The 19,672-nt window shown below is 49.7% G+C and overlaps 2 protein-coding genes across 2 annotated transcripts in view; one reads left to right on the plus strand and one right to left on the minus strand.

Moving 5' to 3' along the window:
- Positions 1 to 19,672, minus strand: part of LOC309891560 (antigen WC1.1-like) — a gene marked incomplete at both ends in the record, with an annotated part of 315,844 nt that overhangs the window by 195,706 nt on the left and 100,466 nt on the right. The gene's annotated exons all lie outside the window — the stretch shown is intronic.
- LOC309891542 (olfactory receptor 14A16-like) lies at positions 5,632 to 6,588 on the plus strand (the record flags this gene model as incomplete). The annotated part of the gene is made up of 1 exon (XM_082785902.1): positions 5,632 to 6,588. One exon carries the CDS (start codon positions 5,632 to 5,634, stop codon positions 6,586 to 6,588), a length of 957 nt encoding a protein of 318 aa, XP_082642028.1.

Consider the following 19,672-nt stretch of genomic DNA (forward strand, 5'->3'; position numbering starts at 1 on the left):
TAACCTTACAGCTCATTCTCCTTATTAACAATTGGACAGTTTATGAGCCTGAAATATGGGACCAAACTGAGGTCAAGGTGTGGGACTCTGCAACTAAAAATGGCAAGGTTGCAGTGGGATTGCTCGGCACCTGGCGAGCAATCTCTGAGGCCTTGAAGAGCCCTGTGGAGCCACAATCACAAACGTGTGGCTTGCCACATAGTGAGGGAGCTGCAGGCTCCTTTACTGATCCAACTGCTATGCCATGGGCCCCTCTGCTGCTGCAGCCATCGAAGGCTTTTGCAGTTATGCCCCCTGTTGACCTGGACGTGCCTTTTGACACAGGCCTCACTGGCCTTGAAAAGGAGATGGATATGTTTTTCTTCACTCTGGGAAGAACGGGATACATAAGGCCTGAAGACCAAGTTGCTTGACAACTTAAAGCAAGACATATTGTTCAAAAGGAATGGTAAATGGAGACTGTTATGTTATGGAACTTAAAGGATTGTTTGTTACCTTTCCTGATTGTACATATGTATAGGCATACTCGGGTTAGTATGTAAAGCAATGTTCTGAATACATGTATTTAGAATGTTTGATGTTCGTGTGTGTGTGTTGGTGGAGCGTAGACTCCCTGCACACCCAGTGTTGTTTACTTGCCTTTTGTACCTCTTATAGCTTTTATACCTTTTAGAAATATTTGTTTTATAAATATTACAAAATTCAGATTGAATTGAGACCTCATTTATAACAGTAATATATATATAGTAATACATATATATCTAATATACATAGGCTAAACATAGTAATATATGTATCATGTATAGTCCTTTATGTTATAGGATGTTCTAAGTAAAGTAGGAGGGATTTGGGACAAGGGAACTACAAGGTGCAACTGCAGATTTGAGTGGAGAAGTCTGAGGTCAGGAGAAGTGATGCAAGTCCTAGGGGATCAATGAGAGAAATGGTGCGATCTGGGGAAGTGAGGAGCAAGGTTGTCTCTACAGGGTCAAACTTCTCCTACCTGTCCAGACCTCCTTAAGAGACCTCTAGGCCTTTCTGTGTCTTAATAAGCCCCAAAGTGTAGTTGCTGCTAAGTCTATCAACTTCAGCTCCTGAGAGCAGACTGATGAAATCTCTCAGAAAGTCAAAGTCAGAAGCCAAACCCCAGAGTTCTTCGAAGCATTCATTGGTTGCAATGAGGGCCATTTCTGAAAAAGCCCCATGGACACCTTAGAGCACTGTGGTGGCCATTGGAGGCCATGATCAGAGGTAGGCCAAGGCCCTGTGCAGGTGGCTCTGAGGCTGAGAAAATGCTGGCTTTGTTTCATCAAGCAGAAAGGCCAAGCCCTGCTGCCAGCTCTGGGCAGAAAGGTCCTGTCCCTCACATGTTGCTCCAGGCACTTCCTCAGGAAGTGGGATGTGGGGTATGCAGTGCCAAATGACACAAATTGGTGTGACACCTTCAGGAGGTGCAAAGAGGAGATGTGGATCCAGTTGTATTTTCTTGTCACAGTACAGCATACCCCACATCCCACTGCCTCAGCAAGAGCCCAGAGCCCCACATGAGGGACAGGACCTCTCTGCCCAGGCCTGGCAGCAGGACTTGGCCTTTCTGCTTGATGAAACAAAGCCAGCATTTTCTCAGCCTCAGAGCCACCTGCACAGGGCCTTGGCCTACCTGTAATCATGGCCTCCAATTACCTGCCCTAAGGAGTCCATAGGGCTTTGTCAGAAATGGCGTTTTGCAAGACCAGTCAGTGCTTTGAAGATCTTTGGGTTTGGCTTCTGACTTTGGTTTTATGAGAGATTTCATCAGTCTGCTCTCAGGAAATGAAGTTCATGGACCTGCCACCAACTACCCCTTGGGACTTACTAGAACAGAGTTTCTTTGAAGGAGGTCTGGGTAGATACAAGTCGGACCCTGTAGAGACAACCTTGCTCCTCACCTCCCCAGCTTGCACCATTTCTCTCATTGATCCCCTAGGACTCGCATCACTTCTGACATCAGACTTCTCCACTCAAATCTGCAGTTGCACCTTGTAGTTCCTTTGTCCCAACTCCCTCCTACTTTCCTTAGAGAACAGGCTGCACACAGGTAGAGAAGAATGATTCTTAATTGCAAGCAAACTAAAATAAAGTATGAGAAAGTTTAACAGTCAATGAAACTCACTCCCTAATTTATGCTCACCTCTGACAAGAGGTAATCTTATTAGCTTTTTTTTTTTTTTTTTTTTTTTTTTTTTCAGCATGTAGATATTAAAGATCATGTAAGAAAATAGATCAGGTGTTGCCTAAAGATAGCATTAGAATACATAAAGAAAATGGAAGTTTTGATCTCTCTGAGGCTTAAAGCAGCAGCTAGATCATAGCATGATGGAGTCATTGAATCATCGAATGAAAGAATGATAGTGTATTGAATTGATTTGGGCTGGAACAAGACTCTAAATCATCCAGTCCAACCCCTCTGCCATGATAAGGAAAAGGTTGCTGAAAGTCCTTTTTAACCTGACTTTCAACATTTCCAATGATGGGACATTCACAACTTCTCTGGGAAACCTTTTTAAGACTCTCACCACTCTCATCCTATGATCTTTCTTTCTTATATCCAATCTAAATCTACACTCTTTCAGTTCAAACATATAACCCTTTGTCCTGTCTACACAGACAATTATAAAAAGAATAATAATATTAAAGTTTTTTAAAAAAAAAGTCTTCCTTCCAAGTTCCCTTGATTTACTGGAAGGGAGCAATAACGTGTCTGGAGCCTTCTCTTCTCCTGGTTGAACAACCGCAATACTCTCAGTCTTTCTTTGTAGAAGAGCTATTTCACCTCTTTGATCATTTTCATGGCCTTCCTCTTTAGCCACTCTAACAGGTCTAGATGTTTGTTGCACTGGGGCCCCAGAACTACATGGTGCAATCAGGTCTCAGCAGAGCCGAGTCAAAGAAGGGAATCACCAGCCTCAGCCTGCTGGGCTTTCTTCATGCAGTCTAGGATATGATTGACTTTCTGGGCTGCAAATGCACCCTGACACATCGTATCCAATTCTTCAAACACCAATACTCTGATGTCTTCCTTGGCAGGGTTGCTCTCAATCCATTCATCACCCAAGCTATATTGATATATGGAATTTCCCTGAACCAGTTGCAGCACCTTGCACTGCTCCTTCTTGAACTTCAGGAGGTTGACAAGGGCACACATCTCAAGTCTGACCAGGTTATTCTGGATGACATTTCCTCACACTTAAAAAGGATGCCCCAGATGTTCTCAGACTCCCAGAATTAATCCATCAGAGCATGTAGATACCTGTATATGTCTTTGACCATGTTTGGTACCTCCAATGTCACCAGGGGTCTGCATCTGAACAGCTCCCTCCTGCCCCCCACCTCCATTCAGTGTTCTGGGAGCTATGAAAAGTAACTGACATGCAGCTACCTGGTTTGTGCACACCTGAGCCAGGGCAAGTGGAATCCCAACTCCTGTGGGCTTGTGTGAGGCATGGGAGAGAGCTGAGCCCCCTTCTAACCTCTGGACTGCAAACAAAAGAGGAGATGCCTTGGTTGACTCAGCTGAAGCCCTTCCCTCAGCAGGAGGGAGACCTCTCCCTGACCTTGCATGATTGTCCTGCCTAAAACCAGGGCAGGGAAAGGTTTCTCTTGGACCTCATCCATTTTCTGAAAAGAGGAAGAATAGTTCTGGAAATGAGTTTCCTTCCCCAGTGGTGGGAAGGAACATAAATGATTACTTTAGTGTGTTTCAAAGTAGATTCCCCTGGAGGTCCAGAGACACCTCAAGGGACACAAGAGTAGGGAGAGACAGCAAGGCCTTGGGCTGGAGCTGTGTTGCAGCTGAGCTGGACTGGGCTCCTCTGCACAGTGCAGCATGGCTGGGGGCACTGCCTGCAGGGGACAAGGCAGCTGAGAGAAGGGAGGGAGATGCTAAAGGCAGTGTGGAGGGGGATGCTGAGAGCTTACTGCAGGAGATATCTTCAGAGCTCTAACATGGTAAGTGTCTGTTTGAAGACAAGGCAGATGCAAGTATCCTAGAGGTCTCGTCTACAGCTGCCACTTCCATGGCTGATAGCCATCGGGGATGTGTGGCTCTAAACTGGAGGAATATAATTTTCCTGGTGTAAATACTAGCTTCTCCAGTGCAGAGGACAGGGATGTTTCCTGGGTCAAAGATTACGTGACAAATCTGTCTGAGAGACAGGAGATGAGTGTTCCTTCTTCTGGGGCCGTCTGAAGCTGTGCAGCTTCGGTGTATGCAGAGGTGCAGGCAGGGGTGGCCAGGGCTGTGGTGCAGAGCAGGGTCCCTGCTGTGCCCCAGGGGCTGTGTGCTGGGGCAGGGCCTCTGCTGCCTGCCAGACTCAGCACTCAGCCTGCCTGGGTAGCTGCCCGGGGCACTGTAGGGAGAAGCTGCGGGTGAAAGGAGCCTCCTGGAAGGACAGGGCAGGGCAGGATCCTGCTGGTGCCCAGAGCCTACTGCCTTGGTCAGGCAGCTCACAGCTCCCCAGCAACCCCAGGGCATCTCTGGGGTAGGATCTTACCCTACAATACCTGAAGGGAAGACACTCTCTGGTGTATCTGCTTTCACTTTCCCAATATGAAGAGCAGTCAGGGGAATGATAATCACACAGAATCACAGAATTTTCTAGGTTGGAAGAGACCTCAACATCATCGAGTCCAACCTCTGACCTAACGCTAACAGTCCCCACTAAACCATTTCCCTAAGCTCTACATCTAAACGTCTTTTGAAGACTTCCAGGGATGATGGTGTATAACATTTTCTACACCATTATCTAAAGCTCCTAATGCTTCTAAATCATCTAAAGCTCCTAAAGCACTACTGTGGAAGAGATTATTTAGGTCCATGCACTTCATAAAACAGGAGGGTCCTTCTGCTGCCCAGAGGCTCCTGCATGGGTCAGGATGCTCACAGCTGCACATCACACCCTGGGGGTTTTAGAGGGGACTCTTCATTAGGAAGGTCAGAGCAAAGGATATTTCAAGGGAAGCACTCAGGCACCTCCCTGCCAGGCCTGTGGTGCAGGCACCTTCTCTGCAGCAACCCCCTGTTCTCCTCTGACACCCAGCACAGCCTCTGCCCTCAGGGGCTTTAGGGCATGAGCCACCTCCTCCTCAGATGGACCTCCAGAAAAGGAGAGGAGCCTGTGTCCTGCAAGGTGATACATGATGAGGAGGCTAAGAGTACCTGTCCTGCAATGTCACTTTCATAGGAGGCATGCAAGCTTGGTAAGGTGAAGGCTTCCCTGCATGCCCATCTGCCTTTCTCTGTGTCAACTGTTTGGAACATAGTGGCATTCTTTCTTATTTCTCCACCTGTGTGTGGTTCTCCTGCTGTCTTTGTCTGGGGTGCAGGTGGGTGCAAGCTTCTCTTCTGACATGGAATGCTGGGCCCTGCCCTGAGGGTGTCTTCTTGGGAACAAGGTGCCCATGCTTCATTTTAAAATGTCAGGCACACTGTTATCCAGTTGGGAGGGTTGGAGAATGAGTTGACTCATTCCTCATTCAGCTCAGGGAGCAATGATTTCTGTCAGAAAAGAAATGGATTTTGCTTGGATAAATCTTTCTAACTTGTTACTCTCTTTTCATCCATTGACAGCCAACCATGCCCAGAGGCAGCAAATGTCCAACAGCAGCTTCCCCACTGAGTTCCTCCTCCTGCCATTCGCAGACACACGCGAGCTGCAGCTCCTGCACTTCGGGCTCTTCCTGGGCATCTACCTGGCTGCCCTCCTGGGCAACGGCCTCATCCTCACAGCCATAGCCTGCGACCACCACCTCCACACCCCCATGTACTTCTTCCTCCTCAACCTCGCCCTCATTGACATGGGCTCCATCTCTACCACTGTTCCGAAAGCCATGGCCAATTCCCTGTGGGATACCACGACCATTTCCTATGCAGATTGTGGTACCCAGGTCTTTTTCTTTGTTGTCTTTGTCACAGCAGAGTTTTGCCTTCTCACTGTCATGGCCTATGACCGCTATGTTGCCATCTGCAAATCCCTGCACTATGGGACAATAATGACCAGCAGAGCTTGTGTCAACATGGCAGCAGCTGCCTGGGGCAGTGGTGCTCTCAATGCTTTGGTGCACACTGCCAATACATTTTCCCTCCCCCTCTGCCAAGGCAATGTCCTGGACCAGTTCTTCTGTGAACTTCCCCAGATCCTCAAGCTTTCCTGCTCAGAAACCTACCTTAGACAGTTTGGGCTTCTTCTGGTTAGTGCTGTTTTAGCATTTGGGTGTTTTGTTTTCCTTGTGATGTCCTATGTACAAATATTGAGGGCCGTGCTGAGGATTCCTTCTGAGCAGGGCAGGCACAAAGCCTTTTCCACGTGTCTCCCTCACCTGGCCGTGGTCTCCCTGTTTCTTAGTACTGTCATGTTTTCCTACTTGAAGCCCTCCTCCTTCTCTTCCCCATCCTTGAATCTCTTGCTGGCAGTTCTGTACTCGGTGGTGCCTCCAGCAGTGAACCCCCTCATCTACAGCATGAGGAACAAGGAGCTCAAAGATGCAATTAGGAAACTGATTTGGGGGATGTTTTTCAGTACTCATAAAGTTCTCTTCACTGTCCAGTAATGAATCCCAGTACATCCCATTCTAGGTTTGTGTTTTTGCTGTTTTCATTATATCTTTGTGAGATATGTTCATTTGATTCGTGTCCGTATGGAACAATGCCAGGGCCGCATGGTATGATGAATGTGACTTTCTGTCTTACATACCCTTGTATAACCACAAGTCTAAGAAAAACAGAGTGGTTAATGTATATAATTCTTGTATCTTGCAAAGGAATGTTTTAGCATTTCATGTCAATAGAGAGCTTGAAGGGAAATGTATTTGTAGGCTTTTCCTTGAAGTCTCTGATATCTGGGGGGTTTCAGAATAACTGCTAACTATTATGATTATTGCATGGGACACTAAGCAAGTCTCTGATATCTGGCCCGGAGATTAAGGAGATGGGGAGAGCTGAAGAACAACTAGAAGACAAAGCTTGCAGGGGACATTGCACAAGTCTCTGACATACAGCCAAGTTGGACAAAGGAGAAGGACAAGAGGGAGGAAGACTATGAGCCTTCAGCATGAGAGACCCCCAGAGACCCCCAGAGGGACCACCGGAGACTGATACGCATGCTCCAGTAGGAGGATTTGGATTCCAGAAACTAATTATAATAACCCTGTTTGTTTTTTTTTAGAAGTAGTAATGAATATGTATCATCCTAGGAGCATAAAAATCAGCTGCTTGATGTAACTGGTGTGCGTCTTGGTGGAGCAGAGACTCCAGGCGCACCCAGTGCTGTTTGCTTATCTCTATTCCTTTAATAAATTGTAAACTTTGATTATAGTCCTATTTTGAAGACTGAGCCATTTATTACAAATGGGGGCTCGTCCAGGATGGCTTTGGTTCCTGAATTCTGATTTGGTCTAGGAAAGGCGCCCCACTATTTGGTGGCTCCTGTTTGAGTTGGGTCAGGACTAATGCCATCTTGAACCTGAATAAAGGTAAGCAAAGATTTTGATTTTTTCATGAGCTCCCTTGCCGGCTGCAGCACTGTATTTTTCCCGTAATTCTGTGGCCAGCAGGACTAGGGAAATGATTGTCCCCCTGTACTCAGCTCTGGTGAGGCTGCACCTCAAGTACTGTTACAGTTTTATGGCCCCTCACTACTGGAGGGACATCGAGGTGCTGGAGTGTTTCCAGAGAAGAGCAACAAAGCTGGTGAGGGGTCTGGAGAACAAGTCTTACGAGGAGCGGCTGAAGGAGCTGAGGTTGTTCAGCCTGGAGAAAAGGAGGCTCAGGAGTGACCTTATCGCTCTCTACAGGTACCTTAACAGAGGCTGTAGTGAGGTGGGGGTTGCTCTATTGTCCCGCGTGCCTGGTGACAGGACGAGGGGGGATGGACTAATGTTGCACCACATGAGGTTTAGGTTGGATATTAGGAAGAACTTCTTTACAACTTCTTTACAGCAACTGTCGAGAGTGGAGAGGCATCAGTGAAATCATGGGAATAGCAGAGTGAGAGCAAAGTGGGGAGGAGAAGTAGCTGTCTGCAACCGTCAGAGAAGTGGGGGATAGCACAGGAAAGCCTGCAGAGGAGAAGGCAGACGGCTCTGACAAGAATGAAAGGCTTCAGCAGCACTGACATCTTTGTCCCTGCAGCCATGGCTTATGAGGAAACAAATTATACTCATGGCATTGGGACCATGTATTCTCCATTCAACTGTGTGCAAATGCTGGGAGGTGTCATACCATTGTCCTTCACATGATATTATGGGAATCACCCCCTACCCCACAGCCCCAAGGAAGAGCCCTGAGTGAGATATGGGGGTACAGGATCTCTCCTCCAGGCTAGGGTAAGGCCTTGGCCTTTCTGTTTTGCCTGACCAAAACAAAACGAGACTTTTCTCAGCACAGTGCTTTGCCAATTTGTATTGGCAAATACAGATACCTCCAATTATCTGCCCTAACAAGTCCCTGAGGAGAATCTCTTGGTAACAGCCCGCTGTGGGGCCCATTAATACTCCAAGTCACTTCAACTTCTCCTTCTGACTTTACTTTCTCAAGCAGTTGCATTATTCTCCTCTCAGTACCTAACATTCACAGACAGAGCACCAAAATCCATCATGGAATTCATCAAAAGGCAGAAACACCTAAGGAACCATATGTCTTCCATAGTGTTATTCAAGTCTTCAAGACTTGGACAGCTAATTGGAGAGCTTTCATGGTGCAGTTAAGGAGGAAGATTTCAAAAAGCACCTAATAAATATCTCTTCTCATTTTAAAGGATGAATTTTATTGCATTTCAGTTTTGAGCATCTTTCTTCAATTGATATTAATCCAGGGCTTCTCCTATGCAGACATTCATAGGGAGGAAAAGTAGACTCTTGAGGTCTGACAGTGCATGGACAACCTTCCTCCTCACCCCCCCCAACCCTGACATTTCTCTCATTGGCCACCTGGCTCTTGCATCACTTTTCCTTGCACCGCATTTCTGCACTGAAGTCTGCAGCTGGATGTTACAGCCCCCTTGCACCAGCTCCCACCTGCTTTCCTAAGAGACCTGGCTGCACACAAGCACACAAGGGTTTTTCCTTATTTTACAATGAACAACAAGAAAACATGCAGCAATTTTCCAAACAGCAAAGCAAGCTCCTCATCTTGTATGTCTCCAGTCAGGTTTACCTCACAAAAGCATGACTGTAAATTAAGTATTTTCTATTGACTGATAAGAAATTATAGGTATTAAGATTGGTAATATTCCATATGATCTTAATTCAATGATAAATGATGAGGAGCTTGCTACAGAAACCATTAGGCAGACTGCTAATCGATGGGCAAGCTTGAACTCAATGAAGCTCAAAGCAGCAACTGGGTCAGTGAGAGTAGTCTGAATGATCAAAGAGTAAGGGGAGGACAAAGCAGGAGAACCATGGGAAGTGCATAGGTCCAGACAGGCAGCTAGAAAGGGGACATTCAATATGGATAGTTTATTCAAGATGGTTGGAAGTGCCTGGAAGATGAGGGAGTACACCATGATGGACAAAGAAATGAAATGCAAGTGCTCGTGACCTTCAGTATTTCTTCTCCTGTAATGAATAGAGATCCTGAGAATTCACCTGAAGAAGGATGTAGGTCACTGGTGAAGGAAGTGTCTTTTTGTGCCATCACCAATGCAGATTACAAAATACTTCCACACGCCATGGTAATATGTTCCACCCAATTCTTGTCATCCTGTGGGGCAGGGCAGAGGGAGCTGACAGCCAAGGGACACATTTGGGTGACAAGGAGGGGACCCAGCAGAGACAAGGGGTCAAGGCAGTGGGGTGGGGGAGGCCAGGAGAAGCAGCCCAAGGGGTGCTGCTGCTTGTGAGGACATGTTTGTGGCAGCAGCCTCAGTGGGCAGCAGCTGTCTGGAGGCGAGGCGAGGCCAGGGAGCACATGCCAAGAGCCCTCCTGCCAGCAGAGACAAGGCCGATGCTGAGGCCAAGGGGAGAGGCAGGCCCAGGGCAGGGGGCTGCAAGGGCCATGCTGAGTTCCCTGCCCCTGCAGCAGCCGCACTGGCCCTCAGCAGATGTGCTGGCCAGCATGCATGGGGAGGTCCTTTCATGCATCAGAGAGCATCAAGGAAGGTGCTGGAGAGGGCTGGGTTGAGGCAGGTGGCACAGCCCCATGCAGGGGTTGGCCTGGGGTCCCCTCTGCTGCAGCCACCACATGGAGCATGGCAGGAGGAGGGCACGCAGGGCTTGTGGCCGCAGTGCAGAGCCTGGCCCTAGACACTCCATGACTGCCTTTCAGGTCCTGGCAGGCCATGGTGAGGGGACGAATGCCCTGGGCCCTCTTCCTGCTCTGCCCATTCCAGCAAGAGCCCAGAGTGGACTCCTCTCCCCTGCCCCTGCAGCTCTGGGCTCCCTTCATGCAGCCCTGGCTCTGCAGCACCAAGCCCTGCTGGGAGACCTCCCTCGCATGCTGCCACCGTTCCCTGATGCTGCTGTTGCCCTCTGCCGAGCACTGCCCAGCCCAGCCCAGCCCTGCCCACCTCTCCCCACTTCGATGCCCTCTCCCCAGTACAGCCCATCCCAGCCCAACAGCCCAGGCTGGGCTGGCCCCAGGGCAGTGCCCACCACAGGCTGCTGCAGGGCTCTGGGCATGGCCACCACAGCTGCAGCCTCTCGCAAGGCACCACAGCTGCTGGGACAAAGGTGACTCTGGGCCTCCCCAGCAACCCCAGGGCTGGGGGCAGCCATGGCTCGGGAAATGGAGGTCGGTGAACCTGTAGGAGTCCTGGTCTCTTGCCTGGGAGATCCCCAGCACAGAGTGCCTGTGTCCCGCAGGGCCAGCCCCAGTCCCAGGGCCAGCACAAGGCACAGGGCAGCTCCAGATTCCCCTCCAGGATAACATTTGCCATCAGTCCCAGCACCTTTCGGACACTCCCAGGCCAGTAAAAGGACAGCTACTATTTGCTTGCACCACAGCTGCTGGGAACAAATGCAACTCTGGGCTTCCTCAGCAGCCCCCATGCTGGGGCCAGCCATGGCTCAGGAAATGGACGTACATTAGGCTGCATTCTTCTTCACCAATGTTATAAGTTGTCCCCTTAATTAATTTTCAGAGAGCATTGTATTAACCCTATAAAGGAATCTATTGAGTAAGCAACGAGCAAGCAAAACAGCACTTGGCGGCCAGGGCGTCTCTGCTCCGGCAACGGCGCACCTTACCCCCGCCAGGGTCCCTTTTTATATCTTGGTAATTCCAGAATTATGCAGCTCATCCTGGTATGTTCTGCAACCGCGCGCACTGTTGCTAGGGGGTCGTCTCTGTCCCTCTGGTGGTCGTGAAGATGAAGGCCATAGTCTTCCTCGGCCTTGTGGTTCAACTTCTTCTTTTTTTTTTTTTTTTTAATTTGGTCATGTTGGGCCAGCATGAGACAGGAAGGCAGGATGTTGATACACTAGTTTAGCAACTTATCAGGAGGTGGTTACATGAGCTTTGCAACAGTGTCTTTGAACAAAAGAGGCAACTGAGATGCAAAAAGAGAGAAGGAAAGGGGGTTCTCTTCTTTTGTTACATTAAGCAAAAGAATTTTCATAGTGTCTAGCCAAGCATTATACAGCTCCTTACTTGAGCAGGGACCTTTCACAACTCCCGCTCCTCAAACAGAACTCCTTGTTTTTTATAATACAAAAGACAATGAACAAACATTTATGGTTTGTTCATAAACCCCCTTCCTCTCTGCTCTAGCGACTCACTGATGCTGTCTGTGACCCGTCATCCTCATGGAGCGGTCACTGCCTTCATAGCCTATGCGTGTCACCATCCTGCTTGCTGTTACAGCCTGCAGAGCGTTGTTTGGGGAGATCTTAACTGTCCTAGAGAGCTCTGGAAGTTCCTTCCAGCTGACTTCTCAAGGGCAGAGTGCTCTGGAGTCAATCCTGTGTGTGTCTGTCTGAAAGAGAAGAAGCACAAAACAAAGCAGCACCTCCCTGTGACCATGGGCAGCCCTGCCTTTCTGCTCAAGACTATCTAGAGACTCACCGAGGCTGTCTGTGTCCTATCTTCCTGATCAAGCATTCATTGCCGTCCTGCCCCCATTCTGTCAGCTTCCTGCTTGCTGTGGACCATTGGGGGAGTGGATTGGGGTGATCTTACCTGTCCTGGAGAGGGTTGGCAGCTCTCATTCCAGCTGACTTAACAAGGGGAGAGTGGCCAGGAGTGTGCAGTGGTTTGGTCCCATTGCTGTGTGATTCTGGCTGTAAAAGAGAAGCACCAAATGGAGCAGCAACCCCCTGTGACCATGGGCAGCCCCTGCCTCTCTGCTCAAGAGTTTCTACCAACTCACAGAATCACAGAATTTCCTAGGTTGGAAGAGACCTCAAGGTCATCGAGTCCAACCTCCAACCTAACGCTAACAGTCCCCACTAAACCATATCCCTAAGCTCTACATCTAAACGTCTTTTGAAGACTTCCAGGGATGGTGACTCCACCACTTCCCTGGGCAGCCTGTTCCAGTGCCTCACAACCCTTACAGTGAAGAAGTTCTTCCTAACATCTAACCTAAAACTCCCCTGGCTCAACTTAAACCCATTCCCCCTCGTCCTGTCACCAGGCACGTGGGAGAACAGGCCAACCCCCACCTCGCTACAGCCTCCCTTGAGGTACCTAAAAAGAGCGATAAGGTCACCCCTGAGCCTCCTCTTCTCCAGGCTGAACAAGCCCAGCTCCCTCAGCCGCTCCTCATAGGCCTTGTTCTCCAGGCCCCTCACCAGCTTCGTCGCCCTTCTCTGCACCCGCTCAAGCACCTCGATGTCCTTCTTGTAGCGAGGGGCCCAAAACTGAACACAGTACTCGAGGTGCGGCCTCACCAGAGCTGAGTACAGGGGGACGATCACCTCCCTAGCCCTGCTGGTCACGCTGTTCCTAATACAAGCCAGGATGCCGTTGGCCTTCTTGGCCACCTGAGCACACTGCTGGCTCATATTCAGCCGACTATCAACCATCACTCCCAGGTCCTTCTCTGCCTGGCAGCTCTCCAACCATTCCTCTCCCAGTCTGTAGCTCTGCTTGGGGTTATTGCGCCCCAGGTGCAGGACCCGGCACTTGGCCTTGTTAAACTTCATGCAGTTGACCTCAGCCCATCGGTGCAGCCTATCCAGATCCTCCTGCAGAGCTTTCCTACCCTCAAGCAGATCGACACACGCACCTAACTTGGTGTCATCTGCGAACTTACTGAGGGTGCACTCGATTCCCTCGTCCAGACTCACCGAGGCTGTCTGTGTCCCGTCTTCCTGATGCAGCATTCACTGCCGTCTTGCCCCCATTCTGTCAGCTTCCTGCTTGCTGTGGACCATTATGGGTGTAGTTTAGGGTAATCTTACCTGTCCTGGAGAGCATTAGCAGATCTTGCTTACAGCTGAATTCTCAAAGGGAGAGCAGCAAGGTTGTGCCGTGGTCTGGTTCCATCGCTGTGCGTTTCTGGCTGAAAGAGAAGCACCAAGAGACAGAGCAGCATGGCTCTGTGAACACGAGCAGCCCCTGCCTCTGTGCTCGAGGGTCTCTAGTGACTCACTGAGGCTGTCATTGTTCTGTCATACTCATGCAGCGGTCACTCCCATCCTGGCCCGAGTGTGTCACCATACTGCTTGCTATTACAGTCTGCTGGGTGTAGCTTGGGGAGCTCTTACCTGTGCTGGAGAGCACTGGAAGTTCCTTCCAGATGACTTCTCAAGGGGAGAGAAGCCAGGACTGTGCCGTGCTCTCGTCCCATCGCTGTGTGTGTCTGACTTTAATAAAAGAGAGAACAAACGGAGCAGCACCCCCGTGTGACCACAGGATGACCCTGTCTCTGTGCCCGAGGTTCTGGAGCATCTCACCAAGTCTGACCACCTCCCATCATCCTGTTGGAGTGCTCACTGCCATCCTGGACCAATCGAATCATATTCCTGTTTGCTGTGGACCTTGGTGAGTGTGGTTTGGGGTGATCTTACCTCTCCTGAAGAGCATGGCAAGTTCTTCCTTCCAGCTGACTTCTCAAGGGGAGAGAGGCCAGGAGTGTGCCGTGGTCTGGAGTCAATTCTGTGTGTGTCTGGCTTTAATAAGAGAAGGAAAAAGAGGAGCAGCATCCCTCCATGACCATGGGCAGCCCCTGCCTGTCTGCCCGAGGCTTTACCACAACTCACCGAGGCTGTCATTGCTCCATCATCCTGATCCAGTGGTCACTCCCATCCTACCCCGATCATGTCACCATCCTGCTTGCTAATAGAACCTGGTGTGTGTGGCCTGGGGAAATCTTGCCTGTCCTGGAGAGCATTGGCAGCTCTTATTCCAGCTGGCTTCTCAAGGGGAGAGTGGCCATGATTGTGCCGTGTTCTGGTCCACACTTCGTGTGATTTTGGCTGAAAGAGAAGAAGCACCAAACAGAGCAGCATCCCTCTGTGAGAACGGGCAGCCCCTGCCTCTGAGCCCGAGGGTCTCCAGCAAGTCACCGAGGCTGTCCGTGTCTCATTGTCCTGATGGAGTGGTCACTCCCGTCCTAGCCTGATTGTGTCACCGTCCTGCTTGCTAATAGAACCCGGGGAGTGTGGGTTGGGGAAATCTTACCTGTCCTGGAGAGCGTTGGCAGCTCTTCCTTACAATTGACATCTCAAGGGGAGAGTGGCCAGGATTGTGCCGTGGTCTGGTCCACACTCCGTGTGATTTTGGCTGAAAGAGAAGCACCACAAGACAGAACAGCATCCCTCTGTGAACACGGGCAGCCCCTGCCTCTGTGCCCGAGTGTCTCCAGCAACTCACCGAGGCTGTCATTGTTCTGTCATCCTGATGCAGCGACCACTCCCGTCCTACCCCTATCATGTCACCGTCCTCCTTGCTGTTAGTACCTGGTGGGTGTGGGTTGGGGCAATCTTACCTGTCCTGGAGAGAGTTGGCAGCTCTTCCTCCCAGCTGACTTATCAATGGGAGAGAGGCCAGGATTGTGCCTTGGTCTCATCCCATCTCTCTGTGTGTCTGGCTTTAATAACAGACAGAACAAACGGAGCAGCATCCCTCTGTGACCATAGGCAGTGACCTGACTCTGTGCCCAACGCTCTACCAGGACTCACCGAGGCTGTCCCTGTCCCATCGTCCTGATGGAGCAGTCACTGCTGTCCTACCCCGATCGTGTCACCTTCCTGCTTGCAGTTAGAGCCTTGTGGGTGTGGGTTGGGGTGATCTTACCTGTCCTGGAGAGCTTTGGCAGCTATTCCTCCCAGATGAGTGGTCGAGGGCAGAGAGGCTAGGAGTTTGCCGTGGTCTGGTCTCATTGCTGTGTGTGTCTGACTGAAAGAAGCACAAAACAAAGCAGCACCTCCCTTTGACCATGGGCAGCCCCTGCCTCTCAGCTCAAGAGGATCTAGCAACTCACCGATGCTGTCTATGTCCCGTCTTCCTGATGCAGCATTCACTGCCATCCTGCCCCCATTCTGACAGCTTCCTGCTTGCTGTGGACCATCGAGGGTGTAGGTTGGGGCGATCTTACCTGTGCTAGAGAGCATTGGCAGCTCTTCCTCCCAGCTGACTTTTCAAGGGGAGAGCGGCCAGGATTGTGCCGTGGTCTGGTCCAATCGCTGTGTGATTCTGGCTGAAAGAAAAGAAGCAACAAACGGAGCAGCGTCCCTCTGTCTACACGGGCAACCCTTGCCTCTGTACCTGAGGGTCTCTAGCTACTCACCGAGGCTTTCCGTGTTCCGTCGTCTCCATGGAGCGGTCACTGCCATCCTAGTCTGATCGTGTCACCTTCCTGATTTCTGTGGACAGTGGTGGATGAGGTTTGGGGTGATGATACTCGTCCTGGAGAGTGCTGGATGTTCCTTCCAGATGTCTTCTCAAAGGGAGAGTCGCCACGATTGTGCTGTCGTCTGCTTCCCATCACTGTGTGTGTCTGGCTTTAATAAGAGAAAGAAAAAACAGAGCAGCATCCCCGTGTGACCAGGGGCTGACCCTGCCTCTGTGCCTGACGGACTCGAGCGTCTCACCACGTCAATCCATCTCCTGTCATCCTGATGGAGCGGTCACTCCCGTCCTGGCCCTAGCGTGTCACTGTCCTGCTTGCTATGACACCGTTGTTGGGTGTGGTTTGGGGTGGAATCACCTGTCCTGGAGATTGTTGACACCTTTTCCAGCTGACTTCTCAATGCGAGACAGTCCAGGAGTGTGCCATGGCTTCATTCCAGCACTGTCAGTGTCTCCAGCTGTAACAGAGGAGGAAACAAACTGAGCAGCCACCCCCTCTCAGCACTGGAAGCCATTCCTTCCTCCTTGCACGAGGCTCTCCCAGCCTTACAAGAAGGCTGTCCATCTCCCATCTTCCTGATGTCCAGGAGATGTTTCTTTGTTGTAGCTTAAATAGCTAATACCTTCTTGTAGCGGGCCCCTCGCTACAAGAAGGACATCGAGGTGCTTGAGCGGGTGCAGAGAAGGGCGACGAAGCTGGTGAGGGGCCTGGAGAACAAGGCCTATGAGGAGCGGCTGAGGGAGCTGGGCTTGTTCAGCCTGGAGAAGAGGAGGCTCAGGGGTGACCTTATCGCTCTTTTTAGGTACCTCAAGGGAGGCTGTAGCGAGGTGGGGGTTGGCCTGTTCTCCCACGTGCCTGGTGACAGGACGAGGGGGAATGGGCTTAAGTTGAGCCAGGGGAGTTTTAGGTTAGATGTTAGGAAGAACTTCTTCACTGAAAGGGTTGTGAGGCATTGGAACAGGCTGCAAAGGGAAGTGGTGGAGTCACCATCCCTGGAAGTCTTCAAAAGACGCTTAGATGTAGAGCTTAGGGATATGGTTTAGTGGGGACTGTTAGCGTTAGGTTGGAGGTTGGACTCGATGACCTTGAGGTCTCTTCCAACCTAGAAAATTCTGTGATTCTGTGATTCTGTAAATGTGTCATATTCCCACTTAGCATGGTGACACCGTGGTGGGGAATGGCTTGGGACTGTCTTATCTGTCCTGGAGAGCATTGGCGTCTTTTCTGGCTGAGTTCTCAAAGCGAGAGAGGCCAGCAGTGTGCCATGGTCCGGTCTCATCGCGAGGGATGTTTCTGTCTGAAAGAGGAAAAGCACCAAACGGAGCAGCATCCCCCTGTAACCATGGGCATCCCCTGCCTCTGTGCCCAAGGGTCTGCAGCGACTCACCGAGGCCGTCCCTGTCCCCTCATCCTCATGCAGTGGTCACTCCCTTCCTGACCCGATCGTGTCACCATCCTGCTTGAAGAGAGAGGAAAAAGAAGCTGACTCCCTCTGGTTGAGGTTGTGTCTGGAGCGGACACTTGAGCGGGAGGAGCAGGCAGCCGAGCAGCCTCCCCGTCAGCACGGGCAGCCAGTACAGGCCTGCCCAACCGCCCAACCGCCCTTGGGGCCAGCATTCTGCAGCCATGGCCGTCCCCAACGCTTTGTGTTGTGCCAGCCTGGGCTTTGCTCTGCCCTTGCCCCTCAGGGTGCAGCAGCCTGTGGGTTGCCATGTTCTTCAGCTTGCTCTCTGGAAAAAGGCACGTGTGGCTAGAAGCATGCCTGCTGTTGTAGTCTAGTTACATTTAACTGGAGCTAAAGCCAGTTGGAGGACGGTCACTAGTGGAGTCCCCCAGGGCTCAGGACTAGGGCCAGTCCTCTTTAATATCTTTATCGATGATCTGAATGAGGGGATCGAGTGCACCCTCAGTAAGTGTGCAGATGACACCAAGTTAGGTGCGTGTGTCGATCTGCTCGAGGGTAGGAAGGCTCTGCAGGAGGATCTGGATAGGCTGCACCGATGGGCTGAGGCCAACTGCATGAAGTTCAACAAGGCCAAGTGCCGGGTCCTACACCTGGGACACAACAACCCCAAGCAGCGCTACAGGCTGGGAGATGAGTGGTTGGAAAGCTGCCTGGCAGAGAAGGACCTGGAAGTTTTAGAGGATAGTCGGCTGAATATGAGCCAGCAGTGTGCTCAGCTGGCCAAGAAGGCCAACAGCATCCTGGCTGGTATCAGAAGCAGTGTGGCCAGCAGGGCTAGGGAAGTGATTGTCCCCCTGTACTTGGCTCTCGAGATTCTTTTCTGAAGGGGAAGCCACAGTATCTCTTTTCAAGTGTTCAGAGATTGTACTGATACAGAACGGATCATTTCCATATCAACTCTTAGAAATACGAAAAATCCTGCAAATAAGCAATTGACATGATTCTGCTTTTAGTGCTGCACAAGCTAACAGTAGTCAAGTAATCTTTGGCACTGATGCCATGGTATTTTGCAAGTTAAAGTCCTAAGTTAGGTAAATGCATGTTTTTAAACACAGTTTTCTTGGTGTAATCGTGTTTTCACTCTCTATTACTTATCTTTTACGTCTATATTCTTAATCTATTTCTACAATCATTTTGTGTAATTTTGTTTAGTTTCTTCTCCTACATGCATTCACTTGCATTCTGAATTACCTTTTTCCTCTCTTATGCTGTCATACACTTTTTCCTCTCTTGGACTGTTTCTTCATTGCTCTGCTGATCTAGACATAGTTCTTCCTATATCTCCATTTGTTCTTATTTCAGCCCACAAATAATTAGATTCCATTTACTTCTGAGCAAGATATATCTCACTGCAGAAAGAAAGGAGATCTCCAAGTAGCAAACAGATTACACAAGAGCTAGCAAGGTCCACCCTATCTATCAGTCACTTCTGAACTAACTAGTGATGCACTGCTTCCCATGCTCGCTATCACATGGTATAGCAAAATAGAACCACTTCCACGCATCAAAGGCTCATCTCCTACAAACAGGGATCAGTGTTATTTATGGTTCATGTGTTCAGTCATGTGTCAAACACGAACATCTAGATTCCAAGATCTGTGTCCACGCTGATGGGTTCCCACGGCACTCTCAGTCTTACCATCTGTTCCATAAATCCTTAGAGCTCTTTGAAGTATGAGGCCCTCACCCTCAGACTTCAAAGTATATTCCAATCTGGATAAACACATATTGCCTAAATCAATCTCCCTGCACTGTGTAGTTTTACTCTAATATATTATGGTGGATTTTTTTTATTATTATTTTTCTTAATGGAAGGCTTAGAAACAGGTGTTTTACTGACAGGAAGAATGAAAAGACATCCCAGTTTTTCATTCCCTCTACAGCAGGTCAATCTTCATCAGCTGGCAGAATCATAAGAGCTCATGCAGCTCACAGAACTGCAGTGAAATATGTCTCCGGTTAGCTAGACAAGAGAAGGTTGGTGTGCAGATGTAGACATGGGTTGTAGGTAAATACATCAGAAGAAGTGGGAAGCAATAGCTGTAAAATAAGGCAACTGGAGAGGAACAGCTGACAATAGGACATAGTGAAAGTGAGAAAGGAGGAAAGGAAGAGCGAAGCTATAAATCTGAGTTATGGAAGAATCACTTTTTCTTCAGGCTTTATTCAACTAAGAAACACATAGTTTTGAACTGCGCTTTTCACAGATTAGGAAAACTGGTAAATCTACAATTTAATCAGCCATTTGGATAGTTAAGGTGCTGCCCTGTGTTTAGGCAGAAGCAGCTGGAGTGAAGATTAGACTGGTTCAAAACAGAACAGGGTGTAATTATTTCAGCCCTCTGAGCCCAGATTTCTGCTTTCCAAGGGCAGCTGCAAGATAGCTAGAGAGCAGCTCTCTGCCATTTACAGGTAGATAAGTGATTGTTTTCCA

The sequence above is a fragment of the Aythya marila genome (assembly GCF_965140915.1).
Source record: "Aythya marila genome assembly, contig: HAP1_HAP1_SCAFFOLD_158, whole genome shotgun sequence".
Taxonomy (NCBI): Eukaryota; Metazoa; Chordata; class Aves; order Anseriformes; family Anatidae; genus Aythya; species Aythya marila.